This window comes from Epinephelus moara, chromosome 21 (genome assembly GCF_006386435.1).
Source record: "Epinephelus moara isolate mb chromosome 21, YSFRI_EMoa_1.0, whole genome shotgun sequence".
NCBI classification, from domain to species: Eukaryota; Metazoa; Chordata; class Actinopteri; order Perciformes; family Serranidae; genus Epinephelus; species Epinephelus moara.
In genome coordinates this window covers 16643895-16658303 of record NC_065526.1, presented here as the reverse complement: position 1 = coordinate 16658303, position 14409 = coordinate 16643895, and the positions used below count along the sequence as shown (strand labels likewise).

At 39.3% G+C, this 14409-nt stretch overlaps 3 protein-coding genes across 5 annotated transcripts in view; 2 read left to right on the top strand and 1 right to left on the bottom strand.

Moving 5' to 3' along the window:
- The window catches only part of sgip1b (SH3GL interacting endocytic adaptor 1b), a 76868-nt gene extending 72854 nt beyond the window's left edge, over window positions 1-4014 (top strand). Inside the window, exons 23-25 of the mRNA XM_050032840.1 lie at window positions 436-500; window positions 698-862; window positions 1583-4014. Coding sequence (XP_049888797.1) covers window positions 436-500; window positions 698-862; window positions 1583-1605 — 253 coding nt within the window. The 3' untranslated portion in view covers window positions 1606-4014. The remainder of the gene's footprint in view (window positions 1-435; window positions 501-697; window positions 863-1582) is intronic.
- A 6105-nt stretch (window positions 4015-10119) lies between these two features.
- Window positions 10120-12220, top strand: dynlt5 (dynein light chain Tctex-type family member 5). Of its 3 annotated transcripts, none has more exons than XM_050032334.1 (5): window positions 10120-10208; window positions 10579-10717; window positions 10930-11021; window positions 11794-11918; window positions 12012-12220. In XM_050032334.1, exons 2-5 carry the CDS (start codon window positions 10605-10607, stop codon window positions 12213-12215), a joined length of 534 nt encoding a protein of 177 aa, XP_049888291.1. In that variant the 5' UTR covers window positions 10120-10208; window positions 10579-10604; the 3' UTR covers window positions 12216-12220. The 3 variants fall into 3 exon arrangements, with proteins under 3 accessions (XP_049888291.1, XP_049888292.1, XP_049888293.1); XM_050032335.1 differs by having other exon boundaries at window positions 10121-10183; XM_050032336.1 differs by having other exon boundaries at window positions 10123-10208; window positions 10584-10717.
- Window positions 12221-12299: 79 nt separating this feature from the next.
- On the bottom strand, window positions 12300-13938 carry LOC126382458 (relaxin-3-like). Its single transcript, XM_050032337.1, has 2 exons — window positions 12652-13938; window positions 12300-12566 (listed from the first exon to the last, which is right to left on the bottom strand). Exons 1-2 carry the CDS (start codon window positions 12833-12835, stop codon window positions 12433-12435), a joined length of 318 nt encoding a protein of 105 aa, XP_049888294.1. The 5' UTR covers window positions 12836-13938; the 3' UTR covers window positions 12300-12432.
- Between the last annotated feature and the right edge of the window lie 471 nt (window positions 13939-14409).

Sequence of the window (14409 nt, the reverse complement as noted above, 5' to 3'; positions counted from 1 at the left end):
AATTCGGATCATATTCCTGCTGGAACATATCCAGTTGTAAAAATTTTGCTTTAGAAACTTTTATTGGTGGTTTTTCATGGTAAAAAAGTGTCACTATTAATCAGTACAGACATACTCCGGCTGCAAAGATGGTGCAGAGACGCGGAGATTAGGGAGACCTGGAAAGGTACTAAAGAGACAGCTGCTAAAGCAGAGTGTGTTAGACAGAGGGTGAATACAGGTGTTCCAGCATGGACAGTATGAGGAAAATAAAGTGGTTTATTTTTCATACTATTAAAGCATGTAAACATGTTCTAGTAGAAACCAATAATTCAAGTATGAGTCTGAATATGAACCTAATATGTCCCAAGTGTCCTAAGTTTTGTATCCACTGTGGCTTAATGCATATCAAACTGCAACATGTCCTCTGTAATGTCGAATTATTTTCTCCTAAAGGAATCAAGAGCAGCAGACGATACAGTGGAAAATCCCCAGTCTCTCTCATAGATCTGAAAATGGAGGTAAGTGTTCATTTTTGTATTTATTCATGTTCTTACATAATATTCTTGCTAAGCAAGCAGTCTCATTATATTATGTCACTGTAGTGAAGTGAAATCTCAGTTACAGACACAAAGTTTTTTTGGTATCGGCAGTCTTTACTGTAACAGAAACACAAAAAAGCCTATCAAAGCTGTCATACTGTATCTGTGTCCTAAAGGAGTCGGGGCTCTTCTGGGCCGGTTCCAAATGACAGAAGGTCCCTGTAAACCCTCACAGCTGGCGGTCCAGTTCAGCAGTGAGGGATGCACTCTGTCAGGCTGTGACATCCAGCTGGTTGGGACCGGTTACCGGCTATCGCTGATCAAGAAGAGATTTGCTGCAGGTCAGTTTGAGTATCAGAAATGTGCAATAGGGTCCCACTGCAGAACTCCAGGCTCAGGCCCACCTCTGGCGCTGGGACCTATCTCCATCGTTACACCCCATAGTGGATAATTATAATGTTAGTAAATAAGTGTGTTATATGTTTAGGTGCCACTGTATTACAGGCTACAGAGTGTAAAGGGTTCATTTATATGCCACATAACCTTTGCCACACGACCTCCACCAATACCACCAAGGTAAAACAATACAATGTTCATATTTCAATATAATTATAACTTATAAAGTTAGGTAACGTTAAGCAACAAACAACTTACGTATTAACCCTCTGAGTTTGCTAATGTAAGTTAACATTACTGTATACATTATAATAGCTAGCTAACGTCAGCCAACATTAGCAAACTCAAGTTATTTGCTGCTTAACATTACGTTACCTAACTTTATTATTAAGGTAGTATTGCTGACATTGGTGTTATTGGTGGAGGTTGTGTGGCTTATTCATACTAATGAACGCATGCTATCATATCCCAATGATCATTCCTGGCGTACACAGTTTACTTCCTCCTCCGAGCTCAGGACCAGAAAGTGTCCGACGGGGGAGATAGGCCCGAGCCTGGAACTCTGCAGCTGGACCCTTCTCAAAATGTGTGTGACCTCTTTGGTGTAGTCACTCCTCCAGGCTGAACGTCTCCGCTTCTCTGACATGTTTCGTTTTGCTCCGCAGGGAAATATTTGGCGGATAATTAGTGGGACCTGTTTGTGAACGGAACCAAAAGAATCAATGGCTTTTGACTGTGAAGACTATGGATCCATCCCATGTTTAGTGCATTCGAAACCTTATCTTTAGCAGATTAATTAACAGAACACAAACACACAGAGGTGATATTTGATTTCATGACATCACATTCAGTAGACTGACTGCTGCTGAGTTTATGCAAGTAAATACAAGTCATTAGTTCTGTGCACTTGTAACACTTACGGGGTTACATGGAGTAAAACATAGGGAAACCCTGATTCTTTGTTCTCGTTAACATAATTGTGGATTCATACAGTGATCCAGCCTTATTCATTGCAGTTTCTTTGTCTAACTGGTTGTCTTTGCAAATGCACTGTAAAAGATAATGTGAATAGATTATATAATATTAAAACAATCTTAAACAAGGTGGAAAAGACTGGAAAATGTAAAAAATAGGTGTAGTTTAGAGTTGCTTTGCAGTTGCACTCCAATAAGTTTTAGGTTACATGGTAATATCTGATTTACACTGCCACCTCAAATCAGATTTTTTTCCCACCACGTGTGACCAATCTTTATCGTTGTCTAGGCAGAATTTATGTTTCTGTGTAGACAGCCTTTAAAAATGTCACAGCCCATTCTGTCAGTCTTGTGATTCAAGGTGACTGGTCAGTTCACAGTTCAGAGTGACCCGCAGCGCTGGACTAACATCAGCACTCTTATTCTGAAGGTGCTTTTTATATGGAATTATATTTGTGCCTCAGTCTGGATCGTGTGATGGGGAATATTGAGCACAGTGAAGCTTTGCGTGCAAGCACATTAATTATATTTAGCAGAGAAATTATCATCATGCAAAGAATACATTAATTTAAAGGAGCTGTGTGTGACATTTAGAGCAGTAATGTAACAGCAAACCATTATTTGTGATGTAAAGATAGATTGAAGTAATGGCATCTCGAGCAGAGAGTGAAGTCACACATCCTCTGTGTTTGTTGTAATCTGAGCTTCTCCGTTTTTTGTTGTGGTAGATGATCCGACTGTGTGTGCGTGCATGTGAGTGTCTCCTGGCTAGCTTATCGCCGCCACTCTGCGCTGTGCTCTTACAGTGGTTACCACTGATATCGGTGCATCGTTGTCACGGAAGTGTAGCACCCACCATCCAGTCCTCCCCCCATGTTAACACCGTTAGCTCTCTCTCGGGGGGGGGGGATTTCTGCGGTCGGCTCTGCATATATTTTCCTGCTTTTTTTGTCCTTTACCAATCACTGTTAGCTGGTAGCTGCTTGCTCAGCCACCTCCATGTTGAGAGCCATGTGCAGACAATCCCACCTCAATTCAACCTCAAAAATAAAAACGATTGCTTGAAAAGATACTTATAAGTCCTTGAATTTGACTTGTCTCTGTCTGTACAATCCCTGCTGTCAGCATTGTTGCTGTTGTTAGCACTGTTTTTTGGGTTAGCACCGTTAGCTGCTAGCTGCTTGCTCAGCCACGTGAGAGCCATGTGCAGACAATCCTGTCCCAGACTCTGAATCATAGATATGCTCTATATGTCACATGTCGCTCCTTTTTAAGATGAAAAAATTATTTTATGCTCCATACAAAGCATCTGTAATTATTTATCTTAACACTGCACCACATAATTACTAATATGTGAAAGAGGTTGCTTGTACTGACAAAAGTTTAGCTCACTGTTTTTGTTTTGTAGCCACCAACTTTAGTGTTTCTGTTGACTCTCACTGCTCTCCTATGTGATGATGAAATTGTTTTATTTTTGTCCAAAAAGCTCAGATAAACAGACTGTACACAAACTACCCAGAATCAAACAGCAGACATCAAAGTTAGCAGCCAGCTGGTGAACATTTTGGAATATTTAGCTGCTAAAAGGCTCTCAGGATTTGGTGTAGACTGAAAACAGAGATGAAAGGAGGGAAAATATTGGACTTAGATCATCATCAGGTGGACAGAGACACGACTCCAAATGACTGCTGTTACTGAGTGTCAGCTTGATGTGTTTATAGGCCACTGTTTGCTAACAAGTTCACCTCATCAACTCACACAGAAAGTGTTTTACAGGGTGCAAAAGTCGAGGCGGACCCGCTGCTTTTTTTTTTTTTTTAAATCAAATGCCGCTAGTGAAAAAAAATGCTTGCTGCGCCTTTTTATTGTTGGAAGGCAACCACCCCATCACGTCCTTATGCGAACCTTCCCATGCGATCAATCTACCCTTTATTTATTTTTTATTTCACAGTAATTAGTAGCTAGTTCCTAAAATGTTGAGGCAGAGGGTACTCGCTGTAGCTCTGGTTGAGGGTGAGTTGCTGTCAGCAAATAGTTTTTTGGGCACAGGGAAACGGAGATCTGTTTTGGTATACGAGACCCTAATAAAGAGGGTGGATCATGGGGAGTACCACCAGTTGGTCCAGGAGGGTGGATCATGGGGAGTACCACCAGTTGGTCCAGGAGCTTCACCTCGATGATGGCTGTTTCCAGGCAGATTTTAGGATGACTCAGGGGCAGTTTGACAACCTGCTGTCTATCATCGGGCTGTATAGCTCTGGGTATCCAGCAACCGCTACCACCAGTTTCTCCTTCATTGTTTACCAACTGTAAACTTGTTGTCGTGACAACCACAGAAGGCCCGCCTCTCAGATCATCTGATTGGACAATGGGGAAAAAGCATAGATGACCTGGGGCACTTTTCTGCTTTGAGTTGAAGTTTTTTCAGTTCAAGTCAAGTTCAACACAAAAACAGTGAGCAAAAAGTTTCATTCTCATTAAAAACAATTACAAAAAGTTGCCTCCAGCTGCTAAAACACTTTCTGTGTGATCGGGGCCTTAAAAGGTGATAAAATGTCAGTGTTCACAGCTGTTTTCCGCTGCTCACAGGGGGACAAAAATTACATTAGCGATTTCAATGCCTTAACTGTGTAGCTAGCTGACAATTGTCGAGTTAGTCAACTAACTAGGGCTATATACTGAATAGTTCGGAGGTTCAAAGCTTCGAAACGTCATTTGTAAATTGTATTGTTTTGTTGTTTACATGTCTATTCATTTTGTTTGAGTCCGATATTTCTGCACAGTTGCACCCTTGCTATTGTACTATATTGTAGAGTTAGATTGCCGTGGTGGCTGCAAAGGTAATAAGTGATGATAAATTCTCTACAAAATATCGTTAATCTGTTTGCAAAAAAAGTCTTACTTCGTCCCATCCCACGATCAGGATCGAAGCACACATATGTAATACTATATTTTTACACACGCAGCCTTTACCACTACTTCAATGGCATTTTGCCGTTAACGGGTCATGTGAACAGGAAGTTGAAACTGACAGTAAATCAAGAACAAAAGCATTTCAGTACCACTACGGGCACGTGCAACGCTGAGATACAGCAACTTTCCCACATCATTGGAGTGGTTTTTGTGGTGGTGTGTGGACAGTCAAATTTTGTGACTATAGGGCGACACTTGTGTGAATAACAGACGCTGCTACTTTCACAGGAAGAGTTTGGTTGTTTTATTCTGTTAATGTCACAGGAGTTATGTTTGAAAGGGCCTTAAGATGTGAGATGCATAGAGAGCCAGAAGTGAGTGCCATATAGGGGTGAGAGGGAGGTTTAAGTTTCAGGAGAAGGGACCTGGGCAGACGATTGTAGGAGTTGCCTTTGATGCTGCTTAAAGGGGTAGTATGGATTTTTTGAAGTTGGATTGTATGAGGTGCTTATCCATAGCCAGTGTATTACCAACAGCAGATGTCAGTCAGCACGTCTCCAGTTTGGAGAAGTGGCAGGAGTGCTGACATGGACGCTAAGCAATGTGCTGCTGTGGTCAAGGGCTGCAGCAAAACTTATTTTAGCTGCCTAGACAAGGTCCCACCTAAAAAACTCTATAACAGATTAACTGTACGCCAAATTGAGTGTATTTCTCTGCTTTACGTTCAGAGAAGCCTATTCTGACAGGGAAGCAGTTGATGGCTTTTATTTCCCATCTATGCTCTCGCCAATGCCACCAAAGTCTATTAAGAAAAACAGTAATTTTAGTTCGCTGATCACACAAGCTGGTGATCTACTGCTGCCTCTATCAGTTGATTTGATCGTGTCATTGTGTGACTTTGGTGAATTCAAACTAACCCTGTTAAACACCAAAGTCACGCATTAATACAAAGAAAATAACTGATCAAGGCATCAGTATATCAGCAGCTCCTGTGTTCAGCGATGTTAAATTACTGTTTTTCTTAATGGGGCCTGGCTTTAAAGAGATTGCTTTAACGGCTTCATTTTCCTGTTGGAAATCAGGGAACTCAAGCAAATGAAGTGAAAATACACTTAAATTATTATTATTATTTTTTATTATTTTTTTTGCCTCTACACTGGCGATAGCCATGGATGGAGGCATTATTTATTAGTTTTATTATTAGTTTTTCAGGTTGTCCGTCCATCCATCCCATTCTCGTTAACGTGATATCTCAAGAAATTCTCAAGGAAATGTTTTCAAATTTGGCACAAACATCCACTTGGACTCAACCATGAACTGATTAGGTTTTGGTGTTCTAAGGTCAAAGTCACACTATATCTCAAGAACACCTTGAGGATTTTTTTTTTTTTTTTTCAAATTTGGCACAAACATTCAATCAGACTCAAGAATGAACTGATTAGAATTTCGTAGTTGAAGGTCAAAGGTCAAGGTCACTGTGACATCATCTGTCTCATTCTTGTGAATTGAATACAATATCTCAAGAAGGCCTTGACGTCATTTCTTCAAATTTGGCACAAACATCTACTTGGACTCAAGAGTTGAAAAAAAAAGTTGATTAGGTTTTGTTGTTCAAAGGTCAAGGTCACCGGGACCTCATAAAACATGCTTTTAGCCATAACTCATGAATTCATACACTGATTGTGACAAAATACACACAAATGTCTAATAGGATAAAATGAAATGATATATCCAAGTGGTCAAAGGTCAACGTCGCTGTGACATCATAATGTTCTGCAAAACACTTTTATAGCCATTACTCAACACCATATCTGAGGAACAGAAGGGGAGACATAAATCCTGACCCTAATCTTAGGTGTCCATCCTGAAACTGTGCTCATCTTCAGGTCCCGTCGGGGGGGAGATGTGTGTGAACCATCCATGTTTTAGAATATGTAGCTTCTTTGCGTCCATATTTGAAGCATCGTCAACTGTCATGGCTACATATGAGTCTGGGCAGACATGGATGTAAACTGTAACTGCAACTTGACTGATGCGCAAAGGCATTTAACAACAACGCTGTAATTCTAGTCTAATAGTTGGCTAAAATATGTTTTGCTGCTGCCCTCATCCACAGCAGTACATTGCCTTACTTCCATGGCGGCACTTTTGCCTGCTTCTCACAACTGGTGATGTGCTGACTGACATTTACTGTACGTAACACACTGACAATAGATAAGTACCTCGCTCAACCCTACTTCAAAGAACCCAAACTATCCCTTTAAAAACTTGGCCAAGTCCTTTGACCATGATCTTTGATAGAGGTCTTGACGAGGATTTTTGAGGACATAACAGAGTGACGAAGATAAAAGTCTATGAGGAAGACAGCTCTATTCCTGTCCCTGTTTAATTTCCTCCCTTTTCCACCATGTTGAATAAATGTTTTATCATTTTCTAATAGCAATATTTAAGTGTAAAAAGTGTACATAAAAAGCTATGTTTCAAATATTTCTCCGGGCATATGGATGTGTCTGTGATTGTCTCTTGGTTTATTGATGTCAGCACTCATGATGAATTAGGTTCTGTGTATCAACACCACCACTCTCCATCTATTGTTTTACATGTGGGTTTCTTGTACCAAAAAAAAGAAGTGTTACTGTTGATGAATAACTCCAAACGGTGCCGCATGAAATCTGCATTTGTCCATTCCAGTCTTATCAATGCAATACCAGTTTATCCATTTCAATACGGTCATGATACGTGTGTTATTGTATACTTGTACTATGAGAGGAGACTTTTTTGCCTTCACTTGAACCTCCACTCTCTGTTTCGCTGTTGTTGCACCTCCAGAAACTCATCGTCAATAAATTTGGCATGTATCCATTGATATTCCCATTTCATGCATCTGATATAGGTGTTTGACATTCTCCTGTGTTTGACACGCACACAAAACACACCTTAAATTTCATGAATTAAACAAATTCATTGCCTCATGTCACATGAACGTCACATTTTATAGAATGTTTTAATGTGTTGACTCACAGATTGGGCCTGGGTGTAATATTTCATTTAGTCCTTTGAGGAAGAACAAAAAAAAACATACAGTTCTTTCAGTTGATTAAGAACAACAGTTCTCAGTGTTTCTGTTCATTATGCTTATGTTTTTCCTTTGCCTTATTTTCGAGCGCGTCCTCCAACATGAGAGGGTTTCTGTACGTTTATTTTTTCTACAACTCTTTTGGCTGTATTTCTTTCACTGCATTAGGACACAGAATATGCAAACATGTCATGTAAATTTCCCATCCAAAGATTTTGAAAGTAAATATATGAAAAAATCAATATAATGTAATACCTGTTTTACTTGGTAATAAAGAAGAGGAAATATGAGCTGTTTATCTCCCTCTGATTTGTTTCCGAAGTTCCAAAAAGTCTTATCAGTGTTGCATGGGCCATCGTAAAGTAGATGGTATGGAGAAATAATGTGATTAGGCTAGTTGAGAAAACAATGTTTCAATGTTTTGGCTAAGCTGAGGTTCAAAGTTCATCCTTGACCTTGGAAACAGGTAAGCCAATATGACAGGAAGTGCCCACAAAAGAAAAGGAAATGTGAACATCTACAAATCCATGACAACCAGGCAGACTCCCTGCTGATGAATATCATGTGGTATGATCAAAAGCTCCAAAACGGCCACTAAATAGATCATTTGGGGAGGTTGTTTCTCAACTGCTTTTTTAAGGTCAAGAATAATCTGAATAATCTAGTAGCTTCTTTCAACCACATTATACTGTCCTCATTAGCAATTAAAGTTATGAATAATGTATCAGTGAAATGAGATGTAGTAATTGTAGAAATGTCATTACAAACAAACCTGAGCAGCAGGAATGTTGCATTCAAGTGGTGCTGGAATTATCTGAAAAATGTTCCTGACTTGGAAAATTAATTTGAACACCCGCTCACGTCGCATATGGGAGAACTTTTCCTCATAGGCTTTTTTCCTAACCGAGATCCCTTTCTGGTAGAAAGCCCTTGAGGAAATTTCTCCCAACTGCGCTCAAGAAAACACCTCTGGAGTAAGCCGAAATTTTGGCACAACTTGACATGGTATATGCCGAGTTGGCCCCTGGGCACAGATATGAAAAGGCCCCTCCATCTCTTCCACACAGGAGCAAGACACAGACTTTGTGGTGGGTTTGCATCGTTTTTTGTTGTCTTGCATCTCTTTGTAGGCTAGTTGTTCTGCATCTTTAGTGGTTTGTTTTTTTGTGGTCATTTTGTGTGTGGTTATTTTCTGTCACCTTGCAGTTGTCTTGTGTCTATTTGAGGACATTTTTGTTTGTCTTTGTGGTTATTTTTCCCCTTTTTGTAGATATCTTGTGTCTTTGCAGAACCTTTGCATCACTTTATGGTATTTTTGTGTCTTTTTGGTAATTTTGAGTCTCTTACTGGTTGGTATGTGTTTATGTGGGTAACATCTTGGGGGTGAAGGCCAGGGGGGCCTGGGCCTGTGCCCGGTAGGTCCATTCAGTAATCCATCAATGGTTGATGTTACAAAACGTTTGATTATTCATATATATATTTGCTCACATACAATTTCTAGAAGTTATTTATTAGCTTTTCTGGACTGATTTTCAGTTGGATCTCCACACAAATTTCCTCAAGAATGAGCAGTATAAAATTAAATTGCTCGTTGTTTTAGCTAAATTTTATACTCATAAAATATAATATCTAAAGAAATTAACCTTGTTTCCTGCTCTCAAAAAATCTGATCTAGATACAAATAAAGTTAATAATAAAATATGTATAAATATATCTAATAAAAACTAACCAAAACTAATAATTTCTGCAAATCTTACAACTATATAACTAAGTTGGTAAACCCAACCCCTGTGTGTTTATGTGTGTGTTCATACTTGTGTCGCTCTTATTTATGTTTGTCTGTCTGGTTTTGTATGATGACATCACTATTAATGAAGTTTGTACTTACTTGTCTCATTATTTTAATTTAAATTTTTGGTCATTACTTACCACTTTATATATAAAGTGAATGTACTGTCCACTGACTGCATTGTGTAAAGTTAAAAAAAAAGACATTAACAAGACAGGTAAAGCAATATTTTAGTGTTTTTTGTTTTTTAAAAAAAAGAAAGGACTGGTGCAGAAACAGCTATCAGTGTGCTGTTTAAATCATCTGAGCAATAAAATACATCTTCTTTATAGCGTTCATGTTGTTTCCACATTTAAAAGCTCATAAACAACGGGACCATCCGAGGAGCACCTGAATGCAGCATTTATACACGGGAGCCCCGCCCACTGACTGATGGTTCGCGGTTGCCATGACAACACCAAGCATTACGGAGCTAACTACTTTGTTCAGCTCGGCTCAAGAAGTCTTGAAATCGGTAAAAACGTGTTAAATTTCCCACGGTAATATTTCTGTATACCTCCTTTAATACAATACGATCTATAACACTATACTGTTTGTTAAAATTAGTCAAAATAATAACGGGTTTACTCACGAGCCAACTCCAAACAGCTAAATATGTCAACTTAGCTAATGCTACTCAGAAGCTAAATATGTTAACCTAGCTGACGTTACTCAGAAAAGCTAGCATAGCAATGTTTGAATAGTTTTGACGTTACATCCTCCATATTTATGTATTTCATTTCAAAGTGAGTTTACTATCAATAATTTGTGATGTGTTATCCACAAGTATTTGGAGTTAGTTGCTCCTGTGTATGATAAACTGTTATTTATTAATTGAGCTAATGGCAGCATATTTGTGTTTATATGAAGACCAGCTAAAGGAAGGGGAAGCTGTCATGTCTGACCTGCTTAAAGAGAAATCCCTCAGAAGAGAGAAGAGGGCAGGTAAGGTGTCCTCAGAGGGGAGCCATGGAGTCAGAGGCAAAGAGACAACAGGCAGGACTAAGGAGTGAGTAAACTGTACACATTATACATTCACCTTTTGTTTTCTGCTATCTTTGTCAGACATGTATCAACTGTAACATAGTGGCAGAGGCTGTGGGGGATTTTCAGAAAGTCCTCCCAACACAGTGTGCTTGGGTGAGACTTTCCTCTCAGCTCATTTTAAATTATCTGGAGGTGTGTACGAACCATGGCTCTTCTTGTGATCATGTCTTTCAGCTCTATAAGCACTGTGTCGTACATCGATGAACTAGCACACCATGATGACAACGCTCGGATGGCTGTAACAATGGAGAACACCTACCAGATGGGTGAGATAATTGTCACCTGTATGGCAGATGTGCCGCACCATAGCATCATCACCAACTAGAAAAATACAACAGCGATTTGAGTTTGATTCTGTAAGAGATTTAGTTTGTCAAAATATTTGGGCAGAAATTCAGTTTTATTTATGTGCTGTGATTACTTGAGCTGCACTACAACCTTTCAAATGCTGGCTAGGGATGGGTACCAAGACTTCAGTATTAAACATCCCCATGCAAAATAAAAACCTTGCTCACAGGGCTAACAGCAAACTGTTAAACTAAAATGAAAGCTGTCTGTATGTAGGCTAACTCTTAAAATGTACCTGAGGCAGCCGACCTGCAGACAGTGAGTCTCTTCAGTAGAGGGGGGACAGACAGCAGGATGAAAGACTGATACTGATGTCTGTGTTCTTCATGCTTAACTAACATTACGTTTTTTCACTCAGTATTGTGATGTCAGGAGGAATATAGGAGGAGGAGTTTATATTGTGACTTTGTTGTTGTAAATGTGACTGTTGCTGCCATAGACTGTGTGTAAAACTGTTGTGTGTATCTTCCTAAACACGTGCAGTGATATACATTGCTACTTTTGCTACATTCATTTGCATTTGTTTAAAATTTGTCATTATCAAAAGCTAAAAAAAGTTTTTAGTAGGTTGCTCGCTGCTGAAAAGGTTTGGCCCATCGACATTTTCTGGTTTTAAAATCCAGCCCAATTGAAGCTGTAGTTGAATAGCCCTGACTTATGGTATTGTTGTCTTTGTCTTTTGGACCACAGGACCGTACAAACGCATCCCTGTCCCTGCAGTCACTGATATACTGAAGGATGTACTCACCAGTTACCTCCAAGAGGAGAAATATGAAGTAGAATGGTCCCAAAAAATGACAAAAACAATATGTGAGGTAAATAAAACTGAAAAGCTCACTCATGCAGCACCTTCTGAATACCTTGAATTCTCTTCTGTCAGTTTCATTCTTTGAAATTGTCCCTCCCAGGTGATAAGAGCTCGTGTGAAGGACCTCATGATCCCCCGATATAAGATTGTCGTCCTGGTCCACATCGGCCAGCTCGCCGGGCAGAGCATGCAGATCAGCAGCCGCTGTCTGTGGGACGCATCGAATGACACGTTCGCCTCCTACTCCTTCAAGAACAGCTCTCTGTTTGGTGTGGCAACAGTCTACGCTGTTTACTTAGAGTGAATCGTGAGGACATCGAACAGACTCTGATGAGAACACTTAAGTTATATAATTCTTACAGTCATGTATGAAATGACAAAACAAGAATTTGTAGGCAAAATTCTGGGTGTTTATTAGTTTTGGTAGCACAGAAAATGAAATCACATCCTGACAGTGAAGATTTTATTTTACACTAATGAATGACAGATTGATGATGATGACCCCCTGGGGATGTTCCCCTTTAGCAGAGCATGGAGAGGTCACTCCTTCGACAGCCTATTTGACAGCACACTGATATTAGTGCCTGGTTTTGGTCCCGCTGATGATGGTCCATCGCTTGCACGTCTGTCGTCTTACGTTTTGGCTCCATGTTACCTGCCGAGAGATATCAGCCTGTCAGTGATACTTTTTTAAGGTCGTGAAATGAACCCTAAAGCTACTGAAGTGACTGTGTACTCACTGTCTTGTAGAGTCTCCTCTTCTCCCATCAGTCGTCTCCACCTGGATCCTCCACAGGTGTACACCACCGCCCGTACAAACGCTCGGCCACACAGCTTCAGTGTGTTATCCTGCGTCTGCACCTGTGCTACACACAGCATGCACAGCAGCGTCGCGAGCAGCAGTTGGGGTCTCATGTTGTTCATTCTCAGAGACGATCTGTCCTCATCAGCCCTTTTATGTACAGTCCCCAGTGATGTCACACACCTTCCCAAATCTCCCACCTGTGTAAATAGTCTGTTTATCTCCAGTAACCATCATGAGCTTTTAACAGCGGATGTCAATCCGGTCATTCGGGATGTGTGTGGGAATCTAGGCCACCATGATGATCATTGATTAACTACATTTTCGTAAATGTTAAGAGAAAGAATTGCTCTTTTATGTCCGAACTGCAGGGTTTTTATTGCCAGGGATTTAGCAAAGTGTTGCCTAATGGGTCGCTGGTGATGTCCACCTTAGGACAAACTGAGGTGATGGCTCTCTACATAGCAACATAGTGGAGTGTGTGTGCCGCTATCACAAACATAAATCAGTGATTCCGAGAAGAGACAGTCGCAATAACCGGTACGCTTGTTGTGAAATTGAACTGTGTCACGGAAGTTGATCTGGGAATAGTTATTACCAGCCTATTTTTAGAATTCAATGGTGACTGTGAGCAAAACCAAAATCAAAAATATAGCTTGTATTATAAATGTATCTTGATTTAACTGTATCAGTGCAGCTGCTTTTATGAAGTGCAGGAAATCCACAGGTGTAATTAATATCATTAATTATATAAATGTCCAGTTCACAAGTTTCATAATTTGTCACATGATGTTAAAAGTTCATGCTAATTACTGTTTGGATCTCATGAGTGTTGAATGTGGAAATAGAGCAGCAGCCCATTACATCCTGAACATGTGAAGTTCTGGTATATACAACAGAGCTTTTGCATAGTTTTGCCGTAGTGAAAACCAAGTATGAAGTCTTCTTGAAATTCTATGTTGTTATGGTCTTGACGTCTTTGATTAGATTTGGTTAGATTAGGGCTTTGATTTGTTTCTTTTTTTTTTTAGAAAATGTACCATGGATCAAATTGCAACACAGTTTTAATGTTTTTGATAGAAATATTAAATCATGACTAAAAGAGAAACAACATTGTTCTCACGCTTATTTCCACAGTAGACACACCTGTATTTTGTATTTTGTGGGAATGTATTTCTGTGTCTGGAATTATGTATGCATTTTGTATGCACTGCATTTTTTTTCTGTGCACTTGTGGATGTATTTTTGTTTCCTTTATTAATTTTTAAATAATAAAATTATATTATTTTCCCCCCACAAATATAACACCATTTTTGTATTGTTAATGTTACTTAGGCAAAAGTAACAATCAGGAACATGTATTTAAAGTTATAAAGTAGTAAAAGTACCCGATTTAGAAATGTCTTTTAAAAAAAGAAAGAAAGAAACATATACATTTTTAAACATATTTTATCATTTTTTTCTCGTGCTTTTTATGCAAAAATCCTCATTTGTAAAGTAACTAGTAATTAAAGCTTTCATACAACTTCAGTAAAGTAAAACAATACAAGATTTCCCTCTGGAATGTAGTGGAGGAGAAGTATAGATACTTAATTAATCTTGAGGGAAATTAAGGCACCCAATGGCGTATTACACAATGAATACAAAAACACTGATATACACAGGGATAGAGAATAATAAAATAGCATTAAAAGGA